Here is a 22096-nt window from a genome sequence, read left to right on the forward strand (position 1 = left end):
AAATGGCTCCTATAAACCTGAATGATGGAATGTCTAATAAAAATGAGAATGGGGTCTGCCTAAATATATTTAATCTAGTGTTATTCTTCTCCAACCCCTTCTTCACACTATCAAACCACCATGTCAATGAACATCTGCATGAGATGGTAGGGGCCGACTCGCCAATTCCCTTATGCAAGGGTTTGTCATCTGCAATGATGAATTAGAAATTAAATCAACGATAATATTCTGTATTTAACGACACATAATGTAAAAGTTGACTTACTGTGGTGAAAATTCATAAAATATGGTGTGACTATATCGAGTTAGCGGTCAGTTTTTGGCAAATTCCAAATGAAAGTACAAGACTTATTAGTGAATTTTCACAAGTTTTGGGCCTCTTTCACTCATTTGTCAGTGTATTTCATACAGTTCTTGGTAAATTTATATCAAGGTTGGCAGTCAAAAAAATGTCAATATCAAGCAGTCAATCGGGCATTTTGAAGAATTTCATGTCAAATGGTCATCTCATGGGTCACATTCAACAACTTCACGGCCAATTTCACTAAGATATGGGTCAATTTCAGAGTTATATGTTGCATTTTGGCCATGAACGTCATGAATTTGACCATGTGCGGATTTGTCTAAGGACTGTAATCGACCGTTAAGTGAAGGGGATTGACCATGAAATGCATGAAATTGTCCGTGAGGTGAAGGAAATTGTCTGTGAAATAGGTGGAATTGAACGTGGTGTGAAGGGTATTGTCCATGAAAAGCATGGAATTGACCATGATGTGAAGGAGAATGACCGGGAATTGACCGCGAAATGCCTCGAAACGACCGTGAATCAACACGGAATTGTTTCGGACGACCGTGAAATGCATGGGAATGATCATGGTTTGAAACGATTTGACCGCGAAATGCATGCAAATGACCGTGAAGTGAAGGGAATTGACCGCGAAATGCCTCGAAACGACCGTGAATCAACAAGGAATTGTTTCGGACGACCGTGAAGTGCATGGGAATGATCATGGTTTGAAGCGAATTGACCGCAAAATGCATGCAACTGACCGCGAAGTGAAGGGAATTAACCGCGAAGTGCCTCGAAACGACCGTGAATCAACATGGAATTGTTTGGGATGACCGTGAAATGCATGAGAATGATCATGGTTTGAAGCGAATTGACTGCGAAATGCATACGAATGACCGTGAAGTGAGGGGAATTGACCGCGAAATGCCTCGAAATGACCGTGAATCAACACGGAATTGTTTGGGATGACCGTGAAATGCATGGAAATGAACATGGTTTGAAGCGAATTGAATAACTCAGTGGGTCCTCGGTCTGTTAACTCAGTCAGTGCTCAGTCACTTTCATGCTCTTCATTTAGTTTCATATCTAATTTTATTCTTTGTTTAAACAACTCTCAATGTGGGCGATTTGAGTCCTGATTTCACTCATTTATCAGGACATGCCATACCATTAAGAATTTTAAAAAATTGAAATTGAATTGGGGACCGTGCGAATAAGTACTATAATATACAGTGGGGTCCACCCAAACAAAGCTTAATATTTTTAAAATTGAAAATGGATTGTGGACGGTGCGCATATATAGTAAAATATATAGTGGGGTCGAAAAAACGAAAGCAGGGATTACAATATACCTGCCATTCGAGGCTTCTTAGCTGGGGGGACCATATTTTGTCCTATCTTGGGCTCAAAAAAGTCGAAAAAGACGTCTGTAAGGTGTATATTTTCGACCAGATAAAGGGGAAAGAAGGAAGCGGTAAAAGAAGGGTTTTACTGCTTCAATGGACAGTCAGAGGGGGGAGAAGTGATCAGAAATTGGTAATCTACGGGTTGGATGAACGATCAGAGAGAGAAAAAAGGAAAAAAGCTAGGATTTTTTCGGTGGAGACGCAACTGGCAGCAACAGTAAAACCCGTCGTTTACACCAAGGGCATTTTCGACCTTTGGAAAGGCGCCCGTACAGCTGGGGCGTATTCTCGCAAGGGAAAATGAGGTGGGCTTAGTCTCCTAAATGGGCCATAAATGGGTCGTACAGTCGTAAATTACTCCCGGGAAAAAGTGGAAATACTGATTTCGGCAACTGAAACCTTTCTAGTACCTATAGTGATCTTTATTTATCACCCAACATGTTAATAAGATCACAAACACACGGATAAAGGGGAAAAATAAAATAAAATCACCTTGATCCATAACTTCTATCCCCTCAGAAATTTTCAACCGTATACACTTTCATACTACTTCCAGAGGTGTGGTGCACTTGATCTTTGCATATAGCTAATTTTTGGGATCAGTACTTAAAATTAGCTATTAAAATGGATGGACACTGTGGATCAAATACATGTGTCACGGTGGATCCGGCATTAATCAGCACGCAGTCGCTTCTCGCAGAATACTTAGCCACGCACCAGTTGGCAGGAGTTCTCCTCAGAACTTTTTTGGGAACTCATCATCATGCTTGATTTGAGTCCAAAATCTGAACGGTCCAAGTGATGAAGAGCCCCATGAAACCTCCATGACCTTTTACTTTGATCTAAAACATTGGTTGGCCATGACAAAAGAAAACATTTTCTTACCTTGATTTGCATCTTTTTTTTTCCTATGGCCTACCAGAGTTTTAAATCAGGGAGAAAATTGGTCCCTTATGGTTTCATGGGATGCCGCATCGCATGTACCGTTCGGATTAAAAGCTTATGACACGTGTGAAAAAATGCGGCACGTACGCACGTGCATAAGTGAGCATGCCTTGTATAATATCGTCAAACCACTTCCGTTTTCAAAGGAGAAAAAAGGACCGATGAAACCCTACCGTTTGCGTGCGGAGGGGACGGATTGGCTACTCCCCCTGACATCAGCCATTGGCTGGTAGTCGGTGCTCTGTGGGGTCCACCATGATGTATGTGTGTCATCCATGCAGTCCATCTATTTTTATATATCATTTTATGATATCATAAAAAAATTGAAATATATATCAATCTCAAGTGGGCCACATTATAGGAAACAGTGTTGAATGAATTTTGACCATTAAAAACGTTTTGGGGGCCATAAAAGTTTTGGATGAAGCTGATATTTATTTTCTCCCTTCATCTGGATCTTTATGACCAAATCAACAGATTGGATGTCAAATAAACAGTACAGTGGGCCTTAGGAGGATTTTAATTGTGAATATCTATTCATTATTTTTGTCCTATGGTGTGGCCCACCTAAGATTTATATCCCTATCATTTTTTTTTATCAAACCTTAAAATGATCCGTAAAAATGGATGAACGGAATGGATGAAACACTTACATCATGGTGGGGCCCACAGAGCACCGACCACCAGCCACGGGGCTGGTGTCAGGGGGAGTAGTCAATCCGTTCCCGCGTGGGGATTAACTACCGACAGGTTGAGTAGCGAGACCGCTACTGGAGTGACGTCACCAAGTTATGTGGACCCAGATGATGTACGTTTTGTATTCCGGCCGTCCATCCATCTGGAGAGATCATTTTAGGGTAAGATCCCAAGAATGAGTTACATCCAAAGCCCAAGTGAACCCCTCCACAGAAAACAGAGGGGGAGTGACACCACCATTAAAAACTTCTAAAGGCCAAAAACAAGTTTCCGATAAGCTGATATTTGTGTTTTACCTTAGTTAATGTCTTTATTAACTTTTGAATAGGTTGGATTTCGAAAAAAACATCATGGAAGGCATTTAGGAAGGTTTCAACGGTGGGCATCAATTTTACCGCTGTTTTCTGTGATGGGTCTACTAAAGCTTTGGATCTGCCTCGTTTTATGGTTCATGCTTTAAAATAATATTTCCAAATGAATGAACGTTGTGGATACAACACGCGGGGCCCACAGAACTTAGTGACGTCACTTCGGCAGCGAGTGTCGCTACTCAACCTGTCAGTATCTAATCCGCGTCCCTACCGTTTTAGGAGGAGGACAGACGGAAGGCGGTAATTGCAGAGAGGGAGGGGGAAAGAGATTGCAGAGGGGAGAGCTGTTGACTGGTTGATGAAAGGCGAGGAAATGGTGCGTTTCTCCCTCTTCCTCTCTTTTTAAAAATCCGACCGTTGAGCCTGTAAGTGACTTACAGGGAAGTGACTTCTCACCCCCATCCTCCTGCAGTTTTTTGGTAGATTTGCCTGTCGGTGACTAACAGGTGATTTTTCTCCCCCAAACACCACCTGTAAGTGACTTCCCTGTAAGAGACTTCCCACTTACCCAACTTACAGGCATCCAAACAGGCCCTAGGGTTAGTTATTCTCTCCCGCCCTTTGCTCTCTCTCTCTCTCTCTCTCTCTCTCTCTCTCTCTCTCTCTCTCTCTTCAGTCTTTTCCTGCAATGCTCAGCAAGAAACGCAGACGCATCGAACCCCCGACTATCCATCCCCGCAACAAATACTCGGAAACTCGACCCGACTTCAATCTCTTGGCCTCTCTCTACCCTTCATTCCAACCCTACGTCTTCTACTCTCGCGATGGACGGCCCAGGATAGACTGGACGGACTTCAACGCCACCCGAGAACTCACTCGCGTCCTGCTCCATCACGATCACGGCATCAATTGGTGAGCTCCTTCTCCCACCTTCCAAATTATTTACTACTTTGCCACTAATGTATGGAAAACGGTTGCATACCTCGTGTAGGCAACCTACGGTGGCCACTTTCTCTAACGCAGGGGAAACGACTCAATGTCATGAAATCCACCCCGACCATCAGGTGTATCCCAATGTGCTAATGGTAAATGATTACAGGGACTGTTTGGATTCTGAAAAAATGCCTTTAAATGATTTGCAGGCTCTAAATCATTTACAGCTTTGAAAACCTGCTGAAAAGCTCTGATTTCATTTACCTGCAAATGAAACTCGGCCTAATGGCTAGAATTTTGAAATTTGGCTATAAATTAATTACAGCTTAAACAGCTAGAATTTTGAAAATTGGCTATAGATTGATAACAGCTTAAACAGGTAGAATTTTGAAATTTGGCTATAAATTGATTACAGCTTAAACAGCTAGAATTTTGAAATTTGGCTATAAATTGATTGCAGCTTAAACAGGTAGAATTTTGAAATTTGGCTATAAATTGATTACAACTTAAACAGCTAGAATTTTGAAAATTGGCTATAAATTGATTACAGCTTAAACAGCTAGAATTTTGAAATTTGGCTATAAATTGATTACAGCTTAAACAACTAGAATTTTGAAATTTGGCTATAAATTGATTACAGCTTAAACAGCTAGAATTTTGAAATTTGGTTATAAATTGATTGCAGCTTAAACAGCTAGAATTTTGAAATTTGGCTATAAATTGATTACAGCTTAAACAATTTACTGGTTATCCAAACATGAACAATTATTTATCTGTAAACAGATTACAACATCAAGCCAAACAGGACAGGCTGTGAACAATTTACACCTGTAATTCAATTACCTGCAATTCATTTTCCACTTACAAAATTTACAGGCATCCAAATGACCCCTAAATACACGTGGTATGGTCCACCTGAGTTTTGGAGTAATGTGAATTTTGGCTAATTCTTTCATCCTGATGAGGAACGCTAGATGAATGGATTGGGTGGCATATAAAAGCTTTCAAGTTGGGAAAGTCACTTTCATGCCTCCTGTTTGGAGGGAGGGGGAGGGATTGCAACTTAAAGTAAAGTGAAACAACTTACCTGTATGCCTGTGCGTCACTTACAAATAATCTAACTTACATGCATCAAAATGACCCCTAATGGTAGTGTCCCATCCCAACTGTTTCCTCTGGTGTGGCCTACTTGAGTTCTGGACAGTCATAATTTTTCACTTCCAAGGTGATCATGAGGGCCTGATGGAGTCCGATGGCCTGCACTCTTTCATGAGATCATGGGTGGATCTCATGAAAGTTCCACTCCCATGGCTCTTGGTGTGCAATGTCTGCTAGCATGTCCCTCTATTTATTTATTTGTTTATTTTTCTGTCAGGGGGTGAGAAAGCCTGCACTATTTTGTAGGTGGATTCCCGATGGACAACTTTGCCCCACTATCCCCAATAGGTCAAATTACATCCATTGGATTGAAGATCTGCTCTCATCTGACTTTGTTGCCAAGATGGACAGCTGTGGAGATGGAGTGAGGGGCTTTGATATTGGAACTGGAGCTAACTGCATTTACCCCCTTCTTGGTGCTTCCATTCTGGGCTGGAGCTTTGTTGGGTCAGGTAAATTTTCTTTTCCACATTATTAATTGTGTCTAACTACATGTGTCTCACATTCAGTGATCTGGACCGTTCATTTGATGGGCACAACTGTGGATGGATCATATTGGAAATCCATCCTGATTCCTGATCGGACTGTATTGGTTATTGGACATTGACCTGCAAATGGATGGTTAAAAATGTAATTTATCCAATTGTTCCTATGTGGTGGAAAAATCTATGGATTTGATTTCTGGTTTAGTTTGACGGAGAAGATTATTAGTCTAGCACTTATCCACTGATAGACACATGGCATTACAAGCTTAATTGGGATTAAGTGCTTATCCCCCCCAACAATGAAGCCCTCATTCAGTCCACATTGACGCTCAGTGATGAGTCCATATCAGGACTGCCAAAAAAGGCCTATTCTAGAACTAATGCGGGCCCAACACGGTGCAGCCCACCAGACGAACAATCTGGATTACTTATCTGTGGACCCCACCTGTAATGAATGCCAGATGGAATTATAACCCTGCTAATCAGGCTGAGCACTGTATGCTCTTTTGTTCTAATGCAATTTCATTATTTGCCAAACTTGATTCTAGATGTGACGGATGTAGCTTTGGAATGGGCACGAAGAAATGTCGAGAGCAATTCACATCTTTCAGAGTTGATTGAGATAAGAAAGGCCGGGGAAAACCTACCGAGAGAAGAGGAGACTGTCGATCAATTGGTTTCTAGTGGAACTGCTTTAAATTCAGAAGAAGATACCAATAAAGATAGCTGCACTGTAGGAAATGAGGATGCAATTTCTGATGAGAAGATAAGTTCTGGTGAGCTGCCTGTACTTGTTGGAGTTGTCAGGGATGGCGAGCAATTTGACTTTTGCATGTGCAACCCTCCATTTTTTGAGAGCATAGAAGAGGTGGGAAGAAACCCAAAAACTTCATGTGGGGGGACATATGAGGAGATGGTTTTCCCTGGTGGAGAACAAGCTTTTATCACTCGAATTATACAAGACAGTGTCATGCTGAAACACTCTTTCAGGTTGAATCTTCTCGACGCGTATTACTTCTTCTCGAGGAATATATTATAGGTTCTTGATGCACCACAGCAGCATGCTTGTTATGTCCTGATGCATGAGTCCGTTCATGTTAGGCCCATGGTTCAATGATACAAACAGCTGATTGGATGGGCCCCACCCCATGGATTACCCTACCAGAAATCTCTCAGATTGGCGCGTTCTCTATGCCAAGGGTTGTATTCTTCTCTTAACAGCCTATTCATAGACTACTGATTTGGTGTTTCGGGTTTTCTAATCTGGGAGGTTTTTGCAGCATCGCCAGGTGAGTTGGGCCAGATCAATGGTTTGGATAACCAACCATGGGCTTCATTTATATGGATTAACACATCTGGAAATTAGACATGTCCTGCTGCTTCAGTCCTATAATTCCTCTTATTTTACTTAGATAATTGATCATGTACAAATGGTCGTTCCTTGTGGCTGCTACCTCAGCAGTTTTCTTGTATGCTCTTCTCGTTTTTAATGCATTTTCTTTGTTGCTTTTTTTAAAAAAATGTACAAATGGTCGTTTGTTATGATCCATTTTTTCATGCCTTCTGAGTTAGTCTCCACTTTTGCCCTTGAAAATATTGGATCGGGGAGGTTTGTGGCACCCCCATCCAAGGTGGGAGATCAATGTTTTGGATAACAAACCATGGGCTTCATTTATATGGATCTTCACATCTGGACACATGTCCTGATTCATCGCAGTACTATAATTCCTCTTATTTTATTTAGAGAATTGATCATGTACAACGGTCATATGGACCCAATTTTTCATTCCTGAATTTGTCTCCAGTTTTACCCTTGAAAATATTGGATATTTTCAAGGGAAAAATGCTTACAAAAATGTTTTGTAGGTTAAGTTGGTCTACAACTGGTTGTAGGTGATCAATTCTCATTTCATTTCTCTCATTATTGTGTTTGTTAAATGCGCAATGCTTATTCCTTGACTCGCTTTCTTTTAGGTGGTTCACATCGATGGTTGGTAGAAAAGAGTCCTTGAAACAACTTGCACGCAAGCTTCGTGAGGTTGGGGTGTCAATAGTAAAAACTACTGAGTTTGTCCAAGGCCATACTTCTCGATGGGGGCTTGGATGGTCGTTTATGTCCCCAACTAAGAAGATATCATCACATGTGCCTGAGAACAATCACCAGTCCTTCATGCTTGAGGTGTGGATATTTTAACTGTTTCTCAAAATTTGATCCCATTTTTGGATCTGTCTCTTCTCCTCTTAGTTTTCTGAAATTCCCCTAGTGGCACTTTATATTTTGTCTTTTGTAAATGAGCTTTGGTTAAGTGCCTCCAAAGTTTTTTCCATTTTTGAATCTTGAACCATGCAGACTGTAAATTTTTTTTATTCTCCTGGTATTCTAGTCCTTTTTTTTTTTTTGGGCAAATCCGAGCTCACTTTTAGCACTTGAAAGAGTTCTTGAGTCTCATGTAACTTGTTGTTTAAGTTTTCTTGTATGCACGGAAAGCTTCTGTCAAATGTTAGAAGTTAAGCAATCTCCTATTTTACTAATTCAGGGCTCCAGGAAGCAATGGCATATACGCATCTTGCAAGTCACTAGGATTGCATTTTGAACATCAGTCTGATATACTAGTTATTGCTTTATGATCACCAACATGTAAATCACCCACCTGATGGATCTTTTAAAATGGCCTCTTCCTTTAGGTACCCCTTCTAAATGAAACTTGCTTGTATCTCTCAACTGAACTTTTTGTCAAGTATTGTCATGCGAGATGAACCTTGATCCTCGGTCCTCCCGAGATACTATGGCCAAAATATCATCCACCACCGGGTCAAGAAGCGTGGGAGAGAGAGACATAGGTCTTTGAATCTCGCGAGAAGATGAGAAAATGGATGTAAGTTCCCCTTTACTTTTATACCCCAGAGATCAAGAAACTTCCTCCTCGACCAAGTATACGCAGGCACAGACGCTAGGGTCGAGTAAGGCGAAAAGATCTTTCTTTTATAGCTGGCCTTGCTGTAGGCTACGTGGCAAGCTCTCGCCCAAGTATTCAAAAAAATCCTTCTTCGCACGAGTGTTCGGAGAGGATGTGTTGTCACACAAGTAGCGGTGTTAATGGGCCGGGCTCAAGCTTGAAAAATCGGAATTTTGAATAGGCCCAGCCCAATGGTCCTGCCCGAAATAGTTCAAAATCTGGACTGAGACCTACCCTAGGCCCGACCCTTGACAGCCCTACACACGAGCGATTCAATCGGCTCACTGGATCGCGGGAGCACACAACCGGTGTGCCTTCACTTTCTTCTTCTTCTTCATGGGCTTCTGCTTTTCCTTCCTGAACCTCCTTCTGAGGGCAAGGGTTGAAGCCTCCATCATCTTTGTTCTCTCGTACAATTGGGATCCTCAATATTGTGTCTCCAACTTAGACAGAGATTTCCTTTGATCTACTGGTCCGAATACAGAGCCTTACCCAGCGAAGCTCCTCCCATTTTGCTGTCGCTTGATCCACCAGAATGAGCTCACCCAAGCAAGAACCTTGAGAAACAAAGAAATCATTATACCAAAGTTCCAAAGGGACTCCTGAAAATCGAAACCGGGAATCAGAGAAACCAAATAAGGACCATTCAGACCATCTGAAAATTGAATCCATTGGTCCAACCCGGATGGAGCCTATCAGTGAATAGAATCCTTTCAATATCTTCCCAGGGATGAAGAGATACCCAAATAGACAACAAGTTGAGGGGCCGCATCAGAATGTTATCCGAACCAAGATTGCATTAGAAGTGAAACCAAGATTCCAAGTATTAAGTCGTTAAGCCAGGTCGCATATAAACCACAACAGTGGATTGGAAAGTGCTCCAAGCTTTTGAGACAATCCCAGCAGGCACCGACACAACAAGATGCATCGAATCGGCCTTGTTGACCAACGGGACAACACGGTTCGAGGAAGAAGGGGACCGGGCAGGAGGGGAGAGCAAGGTGGAAGGAGGAGAAGGCTAGGGAAGAACGTGACTGGGTGGGGATGGGGATCCTACGAGGGCATCCTTGTAGGACAGAGGAGGTGAGGGTCGGGGTTCGGAAACTTCCAGAACCGGGGAGAGCCAAGGGGGATCAGCCTTAGGTGGTGAGGAAGGACCTTGCCCTTTAGGGAAGCTCCTATTCCGTTCCTGATTCACTTCCCTAGGGTCATGATGGGCCACATGAACCTTGAGTTCCTTACCGTAGAATCTCTTGCTATTTAAGCCTTCAATGGCCTTAGAGGGGTCTTCTTCCTCTGCCATCGGAACAAAGGTGAAACCTCGGATGGTAGATGATCCTTTAATTCTAGCAATGACGACCTCCATCATTTTCCCAAACTTTCCAAAAACCCTACAAAAGTGAAGCTCCATCCACTCTTCCAAAAACTGATTAACAAAAAGAGTGGGCAAGACTCGAAGAGGATTAAAGGAATTACTGTAATATGATGTTCTACCTTTCTTTCTTATCTTCGAAACTCGAAACCATTTACCTTGAGTAGAATTGTTTTGGCTGTCGTGATCGATGGCGATACGTTTACCTTTGGAGGTTTCACGATGACGGGAAGAGTTGTAAGGTTTGCTTCTTTCCTTTTTAAGAGAAGAGGATGGTAGTCTCTTGCTATGTTGCTTGGAGAGATGTTGTCAGCCCTCTCTTCGTCTTTCATACTCTTTAGCAAAATCCCCATCTAGATAGCTTCTATCATTGTTGCTACTCCAGAACGAATAGCCTCTCGAGGAAGTTGGATTCTTACCTTTGCTGTTTCTTGGAAACTCACTTCTGCCTCATGAGCGATGAGATCCACTGCGATATCATTCCTGAGAGGCATCTCTGCCTCGAGATTGGTGCCCATGAGATATGGACGGTTCAACGCATTCTCTCTCGAGTGAGTGATTTTTCGAGATGTGGGTCGGGTTTCTCGGGATTTGGGAAGGGTTTCTCAAGCTCATGTGGGTCGGGTTTCTCTCTCAGATTGAATATTTCAACCCTATGAAAGATAAATTTTTATTGCCTTTCTTGGACTGTTCAGGTTATCAAGAACTGGATATCATATAAGTGGGGATTTCATTGAAGGTGACTGTAAACTATTGTAGGATTCTAAAGCCTGAATCCATCTTGGAAGCAAGGAGATGGAAGAACTGCTCTTTGGAGGAAGTTCCTTTGCTGATGGGCCCCTGCACAATATCTGAAGGTGGTCTGACTCGGATGAGCGGAAGGGGGAGCTCAAGATGGTTTTGCCTTAGCAAAATCCCTTGGGTTGCTGGGACCTCTGGTACCATCATTGCCCTAGCATCTTGTGTCAGACGAAGTAGAGGAAATAACGACAAAGTGGCTTCGATGGATTTCGCCAGGGTCAGATCAGAAATCGTCAGGCATGGGAAGGGATCAAAAGGCTGAAGCTATGGGTTGATGATCAGTGTGACGCAGTAGAGGCAGAAATGGAGAATGAATATTGGCTCTGTAAGTCAATTCCATCTCGCTGATCAGAGCTCCGGAGGGGATTGTTGGTGGGATCTGATCAGCAACTCTGCCTCTGTGTTTGGAGGAGGAGAAAAAGGAGATGGCGCTTTGCCAGGTTGGCATCCATGTAAGTTTGGGTAGTCTGTCACATGGGTGCATTCAGGTGGGGCCAGGCACTGTCAGCAATGAGTTGGCAGTACCCAGGGGTCGACAGAGCCTTCCTCATTTACCTTTCAAATTGCCGGGACATGTGGCAACATCAGGGGATGGCCGCCATGTCACTTGTCTGGAATTGTCAGGCGTGATGCTCAAGGTGGGGGAAAATGACACAAATATCCCTATTACTTAGTATCAAATTAGAGCCTAACTAAATGCTTAAAAACATGAATAGCAGATTGCAGTTAAGGCTCTTCTGTAACTACTTTGACAATGGATTGGACTGGGATTTGTTTGTAAGTTAAATCAGCCTACCAGATTAATAGATGTTCAGGCTCTTCCTTACAACCAGTGGCTGAAGCTGATTTTGGAAGGCAGCAATAAAGGCAATCCTAGTAAGGTTGGTTTTGCGGTCAGGATCTCAACTGATGCATGCACCACTGATTCATTATCTTCACTTATACTGCATAGAGAAGGGTCATTGATGACTGCCGATGCTGAGGCTTTAGTTTTGTGGAATAGGACATGTTATTTCTTTTCTGGGCATTCTTATTTGAGTTGATTCTAATGCCATAAGATGACAATCCTGCTTAGGGAGGATTCGCCTCATCCATGAGGAGCCTGACACTCAGGTCCACACATTGGCGAATTATGGAGTGCACTATAGATCAAAGAGAATTTGGCTGTGAATTCCAGATGTGTGGTCGCTTTTGCTACCCTTAATTATTGTTCTCTATTGTTGCTTTTATATTTTATATTTCTCTTTTATTTTCTGATAGGATTCTCACTTTGTCAACAGAAAATAAAGAAAGATATGAATACCATAGGTGATCCTTAGTGCTTCTTCCAATGTATGTCCTTAATGCTCATGAGCATGTGTGTACCTATGCTATTCGGTCAATTTTTGTATATAACATTCGTAGGATTTTCTTGCTTGTTGGATAGATCATCGTTTTTAAGCAGGATACTGGCTATTGTTTCTGATTTGAACATAGTTTACATGCAGAGAAATCTCTGTGGGATTAAAGAAACGTTTTTGAGGGATTATTTTACAATTTGCAATCATTGAGATCCAAATATTTGAATGGACATGCAGAATGGAAAGTGGAGAACTAGGTACTTGTAAGGGGAAATGGGTTTCCAGAAAACTATGGATTTGATTTAGTGTATCATTACATGTAACAAAGAATCTGAATATTTTCTTCTTTTAGTAAATGTTTTTCTATGCAAGTGATATGGTTTCTAGTGTGCAAAGGGTGTCTTTCTTTGCAAGATTCACGTAAATAATTTCATTTACTTTCTTCATTCTTATCTTAATACCTTTTATGCTGGAAATATGGTCTTATTTTGATCCCTCTTTTGTTTCAGGGTCTTGGACGTCAATTTGGTGCCATACATGTATTGAAATCAGTGGAATCCTTTTTCCTTGCTAGCGGTGCATCTTGCAAATCTAATTTATCATCATTTATTGTTGATGTAAGACATGGCAATGCTGATAATGGTTTTATAGCACATTCATATTTTCCATTTTCTAACACAGAAAACAACGTCCTTTCTCATAGGTCACTGCATCGAATGAACACTTTGATGCAATTCTAAAAGATGGCCTACGGATTTCTGATGAAAGTGTAGGGCAATTTATATGTGATGGATCCAATGGCTCAAATAGTTTGCCCTGTCCACTGAGTGAACTCTGTTTCCGTGTCACGGTAAGCTTAGCTCCTTTTGGTCCTGGCTGAATTATGGTATATGTTTACGCATTTTGTCTCTGATTTGTTTGCTATTGGTGTAGGTATTTGAGCAAATTCCTGGCACACTTTTAGTCAGAGGATCTCTACTTCACAGACAAAGCCCACTTTCAGGTTCTTACACACTTATTATCTAGTTATGATTCATTGTTATTGCCTCAACATGAAAAGCATCGGAATTTAGGTGCTTCTATGTACAATTTTAACATGAGAAGAACGCCACATGTCTCAAGGATCGGTTTCTAGGAGCATTTACTTAAGAGTTATGACTTGAAAATAAATGCCTCTAGAATCTAGAATGACATTTAGTGTTTTTTTTTTTTTTTTTTCTTTCTATCACATGCACTCACACCCCCCATGCGCTCGCGCACTCACACCACAATGGGTGCTCGAACCCATGAGATCATGTTGAAACTCTTGTGAGTCTACCACTGACCCATAGGGTTGCAGGTAGAATGACATTTAGTTGCCTTTTCCCTAGAGTTCTAACATGCAAAGAGTGATCAATGTCGTAAGAAAAGGCATTTAGGTGCATTTATCTAGAATTTTAACATGAAAAGAGGGCTACACGTCCCAAGGATAGTCATTTAGATGCTTTTGGCTAGAATTTCAATTTGAAAATAGGGCTAAATGCCTTTAGGTAGGAATCCTAGTGCCTTCTCCAAGAGTTTTAACACAAAAAGAGGGCTAAATGCCATGAGGACAGGAATTTAGGTGCCTTTATTGATTTTTTTAATGGTAAAAAAGGGATTAATGCCTTAAGGATGGGCATTTATTTGACTTTACCTAGAATTTCAATTTGGAAACAGGGCTAAATGCCGTTAGGATAGGCATTTTGGTGTCTTTCTTGAAGAGTTGTCAACATGAAAAGAGGGATAAATGCTGCACACCCCGCCCCGCCCTCCTTTTTTTTTAACACACGCAATCACACCCCACGCGCACTCACGCCACAATGGGTACTTGATCCCATGACCTCGTGTTGAAACTCTTGTGAGTCTACCACCGAGGCATGAGTAAGGACCCAATGCAAACTGCTAGATAGTAAAAAATAAAATATAAAATCATGTGCCTGGAATGCACGGGGTCACGGGGGAGCTCCCTATTCTACCATTTTTCAATGGGATACACTGATGCTTGCATGTGCTTTGTTGTTGTATGAAACTGGAAGGTATCTAGTTCCTTTATCTATACTTTTAACATGAAAATAAGGAAACAAATCTCAAGGAGGTGTCTAGGTGCATTTCCATAGAGTTGTGACTTGTAAATAGAGCTAATACCTTGGATAGACAATAATGTGCCTTTTTCTAGCATTGTAACATGAAAAGAATAAATCCCTTAATGATAGGCATTTAGGTGCCTTTATCTAGAACTTCTAAATGAAGATAGGGATGAATGCTTTAGGTATATGCATTTAGGTGCCTTTATAAGTTTAAATTTGAAAATAAACCTAAATGCCCCTAGCATAGGCATTTATGTATCTTTTTCTCGAATTTTTAAATAAAAAGAGGGGTAAATATCTTAAAGATAGCATTTTAGGTGCCTTTATCTGGAATTTTAATATGAAGAAAAGGCCACATGTTGAAGGATAGGCATCCGGGTGCCTTCACATAGAGTTGTTTTCTGAAAATAGGGCAAAATGCTATTAGGATAGGCATTTAGGTGCTTTTTTTTTTTTTGGAAGGGTTATGAATGAATTTTATTGAAAACAACCTGGCAAAACCAGGAAAAAGAAAACAAGAGACTAGAAGGTTAGACTTCCAACATAGAACAGACTATGTTCAGGTCTAACTGACCGGGCCAGTAGCCCATTTGATTACGTCCCTTAAGACCTTCCTCAGAAACTAATCTTGAGAGGAGCACTTGTTATAAAAATAGGGCAAAATGGCATTAGGACAGGCATTTGGGTACCTTTTCCTAAAGTTTTTACATGAAAATTGGCCCAAATGCCTTAAGAATAGGCACTAGGTGCCTTTATCTTTCATTTTAACATGAAACAAAGAGATACATGCCTTAAGGATAGGCATGTAGGTGCCTCTACATCGACTTCCAATTTCAAAATAGGGTTTAATGCCTTTATCATAGGCAGTTAGGTGCTTCTTTTTTTTCTTAGTGTTTTAACATGAAAAGACGGATAAATGCTTTAAGGATATACATTTAGGTCCATTTATATAGAATTTTAAAATGAAAATAAAGCTACTTGCTCAAGGTTAGGCATTATGTTGCCTTTACCATGAGTTTCATTTTGAAAATAGGGCTAAAATGCCTTTTGTATAGGAAATTAGGTGCCTCTTCCTAGGGTGCTAACATGAAATGAGGGATAATTGCATTAAGCATAGGCATTTAGATGCATTTATTTAGAATTTTAACATTTGCCTTTATCTAGAATTTCAACATAAAGTAAGGCTACACGTTTAATGGATAGGATTCTAGATGCTTTTACCTAGAGAAAATAGGGTAAATGTAATGCAGAGGCATTTTCATATCTACCTCGAGTGGGGTGGCCAATGGGATGCAGGGGCACACTTGGGGTGGGCGGCCGCATAACCCATGTGATTTGGGGCCGGTGTGAGACGGGTGGCTTGTGCGAGGCGGAACCCATGTGATTTGGGGCCCACGAGGGGGCAGAACCCATGGATTTGGAGCTCACGTGGAGGGTTCGGCCGAGGACCTAACCCATGGATGTGGGGCATGGGCTTATGAGATAAAGGGATTAATTCGCCACGCTCTATCAGTTTGAACTTTTAGAGTAAGTGGTTTATTGTCCTGCATCAAAATGCCTTTAGGATAGGCATTTAGATGCTTCCCCAGAGTTTTAACGTGAAAAATGGGCCACGTCTTAAGGATAGGCATGTGCTTTCACCTAGATTTTCAATTTCAAAATAAGGTTTAAAGCATTTGGGATAGGTATTTAGGTGCCTTTTTCAAGAGTTTTGACATTAAAAGATGTCTAAATGCCTTAACAACAGGCATTTAGGTTTCTTCATTGAGAATTTTATCATGAAAAGAAGGCCACACATCCTAAGGATAGGTGTTTAGACGCCTTTACCTTAAGTTTTACTATGGAAATAGGGCTAAATGCCTTTAGGATGGGCATTTAGATGCCTTTACCTAGTGTTTTAACATGAAAACAGGGATAAATGCCTTGAGCATAGGCATTCAGGTGCCTCAAAAAAAAAAAAAAAACACACGAAAAGGGGAATAAATGTCTTACGGAATGTGCATTTAGATGCTTTTTCCTAGAGTTGTAAGTTTTTAACTTTTAAAGAGGGCCAAATGACTTCAGGATAGGCATTTAGGCACCAATACAATGAATTTTAATGAGAAAAGAGAATAAATTCCTTAATGATAAGCATTTATGTGCCTTATGTGCCTTTACATAAAGATTCAATTTGAATATAGGGGCAATTACCTTTTGTTTAGGCATTTAGGTACCATTTCCCAAAGTTTTAAGACTGGAAAGAGGGCTAAATTCCTTAAGCATAGGCATTTGAGTGCTTTTATTTAGCATTTTAATGCAAAAATAAGGGTGAGCATCTTCTTATTTATTTATTTATTTTTATAATGTGAAAATAAGGGAAATGAAAAGAAAAGAAAATAAGGGTAAACATCTGATGGATAGGCGATAGCTGCCTTTACCTAGAATTATGATTCGAAAATAGGATAGGCATTTAGATGCCTTTTCTTAGAGTTTAACATGAAAAGTGGCTACATTTCTGAAGAATAGGCTTTTAGGTGCCTTTACCTAGATTTTCAATTTCAAATTAGGGTTCGGTGTCTTTTGCTAGAGTTTTAACATTAATAGAGATCGAAATGCCTTAACAATAGGCATTAGGTTTCTCTATCAAGATTTTACCATGAGAGGAAGGCCACACATCCTAAGGATAAACATCTAGATGCCTCTACCTAAAGTTTAATTTGAAAATAGGGCTAATTAGGACAGGCATTGAGGTGCCTTTACCTGAAGTTTTAACATAAAAACAAGGGTAAAAATGCCTTGAGAATATCCATTTAGGTGCCTTTATAATAAAAAAAATCACATGAAAAGAGTGATAAACGCCTTAAGGATGGGCATTTAGGTGCATTTTCCTAGAGCTTTAGCTTGAAAAAAGGGCTAAATGCCTTCAGGATAAGAATTTAAGTGACTTCATAAAATTTTTAACATGAAAAGAGAGACAAATGCCTTAAAGATGGGTGTGCGAGGCAGATATAATTACACCCTCATACAGGTGAACTGGTTCGGTGATTGCAGATGTGAAACTGGTTTCGCATGTTTGTTTGAAGTCATAACATGATGTTTCAGTCAAATCCTGAGCTAGTTCTGCAACAAAGATCTTCAAAGACCCCAGTCATGCCTTGCTTTCTAGAAAGCACACTGCTTGAGTGGATTGACAGTAAGTGCTCATTCCTCTTAGTCATGTATACATCTCACAAAAATTCCTTCATGGAGAAGTGATGAGGACGGTCTTACATCCATGAAAAAACTGAAAGTTGTGCCACATCAACTACTATATTTTACGTTAAATGCATGTAGAAGTGGGTTTCTTCATTATACAGTTTTAGCACTCAGTGAATTAAATGTTGATGAAAGCTCTCAATTTCATTTGGATAGAATGGAAACTGAACTGAAATGGTAGTTGCTATTATATCTTTATGATTTGAACCTCGTCAGCATGCTTTTAATTGTCACTATTCAACTATCTATAATCTTGGGCATGAAAGACAACAAGTCAACAATTCTTTTTTCTTTACACAACCCATATGGGCACTCGAACCCCTGCCCTCGGTGTTGAAATCCACTCTGTCTACTACTGAGCCATGGGTTGTAACCCTAACAATAATTCTAGTTGCATAAGATGTTGAGCCATTTCTGCTTTTCAAATCTTCAATCCTCTGCATATTTCTTTGAGACTATGGCCACCTATTGGCTGCTGAAATAGGTGTTGACGGGACACCATTACTTTTCAGACTTGGGACCTTGCTTCCTCATCAATGGGGTTTGTAGTCCTCCTGGGCTACCATATTTCAGAATACTAAGATAATTTTGTCTTCATTTTTCTCAATTGCTTGGATGCTGATTTCAAGCCATGGATATCTTTTGTGGCAGGAATGTTTGCAGCAATTTTACAGCGATTGGAGGTTGCTCTGAAAAAGGAAATCTCAGGGAAATTCAAGAGATAGTGAACAACTTAAGAGTGCAAATGTAACCACACTGAAACCATGGAAAAGATCACGTGGATCCTACTAAAGCAGGACTTTGGCAATGAGACTCAACATCGGTGACAAGGATTCTCTAGTCTCATATTGTGGGTCCATGTTCCTTCTACGGTGGCAGGCTGAACAGACTGATGATCTGGATCACCGAAACATGTTCTCACTTGTACAAACTAAAAACATGAATATAACCATTGCATGTAGTTCGTCCATTCTCATTTTCATTTCCCTTCATAGCCTGTTGCTGAAGGTGCCTTACCCTCCCCAAATGGCTTGATTAAGCAAAAAAAAGAAAGAAAGAAAGAAAGAAAAAAGACTACTAAGCTATATCAATAGGTGTATCATCAGCTTTTCAGGGACACACATCTAACATTTGATTCATCCTATACCTTGCTAAATAGTTGGATTACATAAACATGTTATGGTGGTTCCAATGCCTCTTAACTAATTGCATTTACAACTATTTTTATAAGTTGGCATTTTCAAGACCTAGGATCCATTTGGTTTGCTTGGATGATCTGAATGATCATGAATGACTTCAAGAATATGCAAACTGAAACATGTGATACAAATTCATGTGAAGAGAGATTAAAGAGCTACTTTGCGGTAAGCATGTGCACGCAAGCGGGGCAATTCATCAGGTGGAGTACACAATAGTAAACAATGCACAACCATCCAAAATCTTCCAAATTCAAATTCGACCCTTATATCAGCTTGGTCTTTGGTGTCCCATTGTAACAGTAGTGCATCCTTATTGAATGAGTTGAATTAGTCAGAATATCATTCCAACGTGTTGGCAAAGTAGCATCAAATGTCATGCAGTTGGCATCTAAAGCTACCAAAAATGCATATTGTATTGTCTGTGAAGAGACTAAGTTTGCAAGAGTAAAAACTGAATGGGAAATTACTCTTTTATCTGATTTGAGGGTAAGGTTTTGTTCTCTATAATCTGGTTCATCCAATTATTATAACAACAAGCCTAATCTACAAGATGTGAGCTTTCCATCAGGTGGGATGAGCCGTTTAGATCTCACAGTGACAGTGAACGAAGTAAATGGATGACGGGAAGATCTTGTTTTAGCCACACATTAGTGTGCCGCATGAGTAAAACAACCTGGTTTTACATCAGAAGATCCAATTGATGCAGCCCACCTTATGGAAAGATCAGATCTAACATGTGTGCCATAAAAGCATGTTTGCGCGTCCTATTAAAAAGACGTTGATTTCCTATTAAAAAGACGTTGATTTGGATGAGCGAATTGAATTCTACATAGAATGTTCGAAGTGAATGGAAACCGAAGCCCTTTCTATTTACGACATGTGGGCAATATATTACCTGTATCTAATATCTGACCCATCGAAAAATTTGGCCTGGCCCACTATCTGTGGCAAATAATCTCAAAATAGGACCACGTTCTCTAAGAGATCATTATTTAGTTTCTATATAGATATATATATACACACACACGCGCGCACATACCCCACACACACACACACACGCTTACACACGCACACACACCCCTCACACGTACGCCGTGGGATTTCACCACTGATGGGTACTCGAACGCTTGACCAGGTGTACCACCCGGGTAAGAGTAAGGACCATATATATATATATATATATATATATATATATATATCTGTGTGTGTGTGTGTGTGTGTGTGTGTTGAGAAGGTCTTTAAGTCCAACTGGTTGGATCACTAATTATGGTCAGGGACATCAAAGCCGTCGCATAACTTGTCCCCACCATGAGGATCAATTTGTGAAAAAATAATCCATGTCCATCTGATGAATAAATATGGCTGATTTTTGCACTAGGTGATCCTTGGAGCGGATTGGGCGCGGATTGGATACTGACTAGGTCAGTAGCCAAATAGCTACTGAAGTGATGTCACCAAGTTCTGTGGACCATACCATGATGCATGTGTTGTATCCATACCGTCCAACGATTTTTAGAGGTCGTTTTATGGAGTTACAAAGAGAATGAGATAGATCTAAATTTCAAGTGGACCCACCACTGAAAACCGTGGGAGCCGTCCCATTGAAACATTTATAGGGCTCACAGTGATGTATTTTTTAGATCCATCCTATTCATAAGTTAACATAGAGATAGATGAAGTGAAAACAAAAATATCAGCTTCATCCGAAACTACTGTGGCCCCTAAGAAGTTTTGAACGGTGGATGTCAATGTCCCCACTATTTTCCATGGTGGGGTCCATTTGAACTTTATATCTAGCTCATTCTCTTTGTAACGCCATAAAATAATCTCGAACATTGGTTGGACGGTATGGATACAACACCCGCATCATGGTGGGGTCCACAAAGCTTGGTGACGTCACTTCAGTAGCGATTTGGCTACTGACCTTGTCAGTATCCAATCCGCGGCCGAGCGGATTAGCTGTTGGGTGTTACCCTTACCATGGGGCCCACCTTGATGTGTTGTATATCCATGCTGTCCATCCATTTCTCTGGCCCATTTTAGGACGTGGTCCCAAAAATTAAGCAGATCCAAATCTCAGGTGGACCACACCACAGGAAACAGTGGTCATTGAGTGCTTCACCATTAAAAATTCCAAAGGGCTCATAGTAAGGTTTAATGTTTATTTGCCATCCAATCTGTTGGTAATGTCAAGAAGACCTGGATGACGGGAAAATACAAAGATCAGTTTGATCCAAAACTTGTGGCCCACAAAGTTTTAATAGTCATTCATCACTGTTTCTAGTGGCATGATCTTCTTACGGTTTGGGATCGCGTCCTATAATGAGATGGAAAAACAGATAGATGGCGTGATAAACAACAAATACAGCAATCTGGGCTCCTCATGGTTAGGGTAACAACTAATCCACAAGTTTTCAAAATATCTATCAATTATCAGTCTTGGATGAACATCGAGTCAAGTCGTGTTTATGGGTTTTTGAACTAGATTTTAGCCTATGGTAGATTGGCATGGGAGTCAGTTTCTAATGTTTATCTAATGCATCGATGACCAATGTACTGGTGGGTATGGCTTGTGCAACACAGCTGGAGAGAGTACGTGATTTTAGCTGTTGGATTAGGGTTCTTTCAATGACCCACACTGGTCATAGGATAGGGTACACTTTACAAGTGGAATGTATATTCAACCCTTCGATCCCATTGGCTTTGGGGTCGTTTCAGTGACCCAAACCGTTTATGGGATAGGTACATCATGGATGTGAAAAGCCCAGAAAATTTCTAATTAAATATTTCAACCCATTAATCATACAAAGGTTATGGTGACCGACCATTTTAAAAGCACAAAGCCAAATAGTCAAAGAAATG

At 40.7% G+C, this 22096-nt stretch overlaps 1 protein-coding gene across 2 annotated transcripts; it reads left to right on the forward strand.

The window, feature by feature from the left end:
* Positions 1 to 3967: 3967 nt before the first annotated feature.
* On the forward strand, positions 3968 to 19279 carry LOC131234293 (uncharacterized). 2 transcript variants are annotated; one of them, XM_058231062.1, is made up of 9 exons: positions 3968 to 4559; positions 4639 to 4732; positions 5956 to 6190; positions 6772 to 7213; positions 8198 to 8402; positions 13203 to 13310; positions 13397 to 13543; positions 13627 to 13696; positions 18687 to 19279. In XM_058231062.1, the coding sequence occupies exons 1-9, from the start codon at positions 4336 to 4338 to the stop codon at positions 18758 to 18760; spliced, it is 1599 nt and encodes a 532-aa protein (XP_058087045.1). In that variant the 5' UTR covers positions 3968 to 4335; the 3' UTR covers positions 18761 to 19279. The 2 variants fall into 2 exon arrangements, with proteins under 2 accessions (XP_058087045.1, XP_058087054.1); XM_058231071.1 differs by lacking the exon at positions 4639 to 4732 and having other exon boundaries at positions 3969 to 4559; positions 5985 to 6190.
* Positions 19280 to 22096: the final 2817 nt, after the last annotated feature.

The sequence above is a fragment of the Magnolia sinica genome, chromosome 2, assembly GCF_029962835.1.
Source record: "Magnolia sinica isolate HGM2019 chromosome 2, MsV1, whole genome shotgun sequence".
NCBI lineage: Eukaryota > Viridiplantae > Streptophyta > Magnoliopsida > Magnoliales > Magnoliaceae > Magnolia > Magnolia sinica.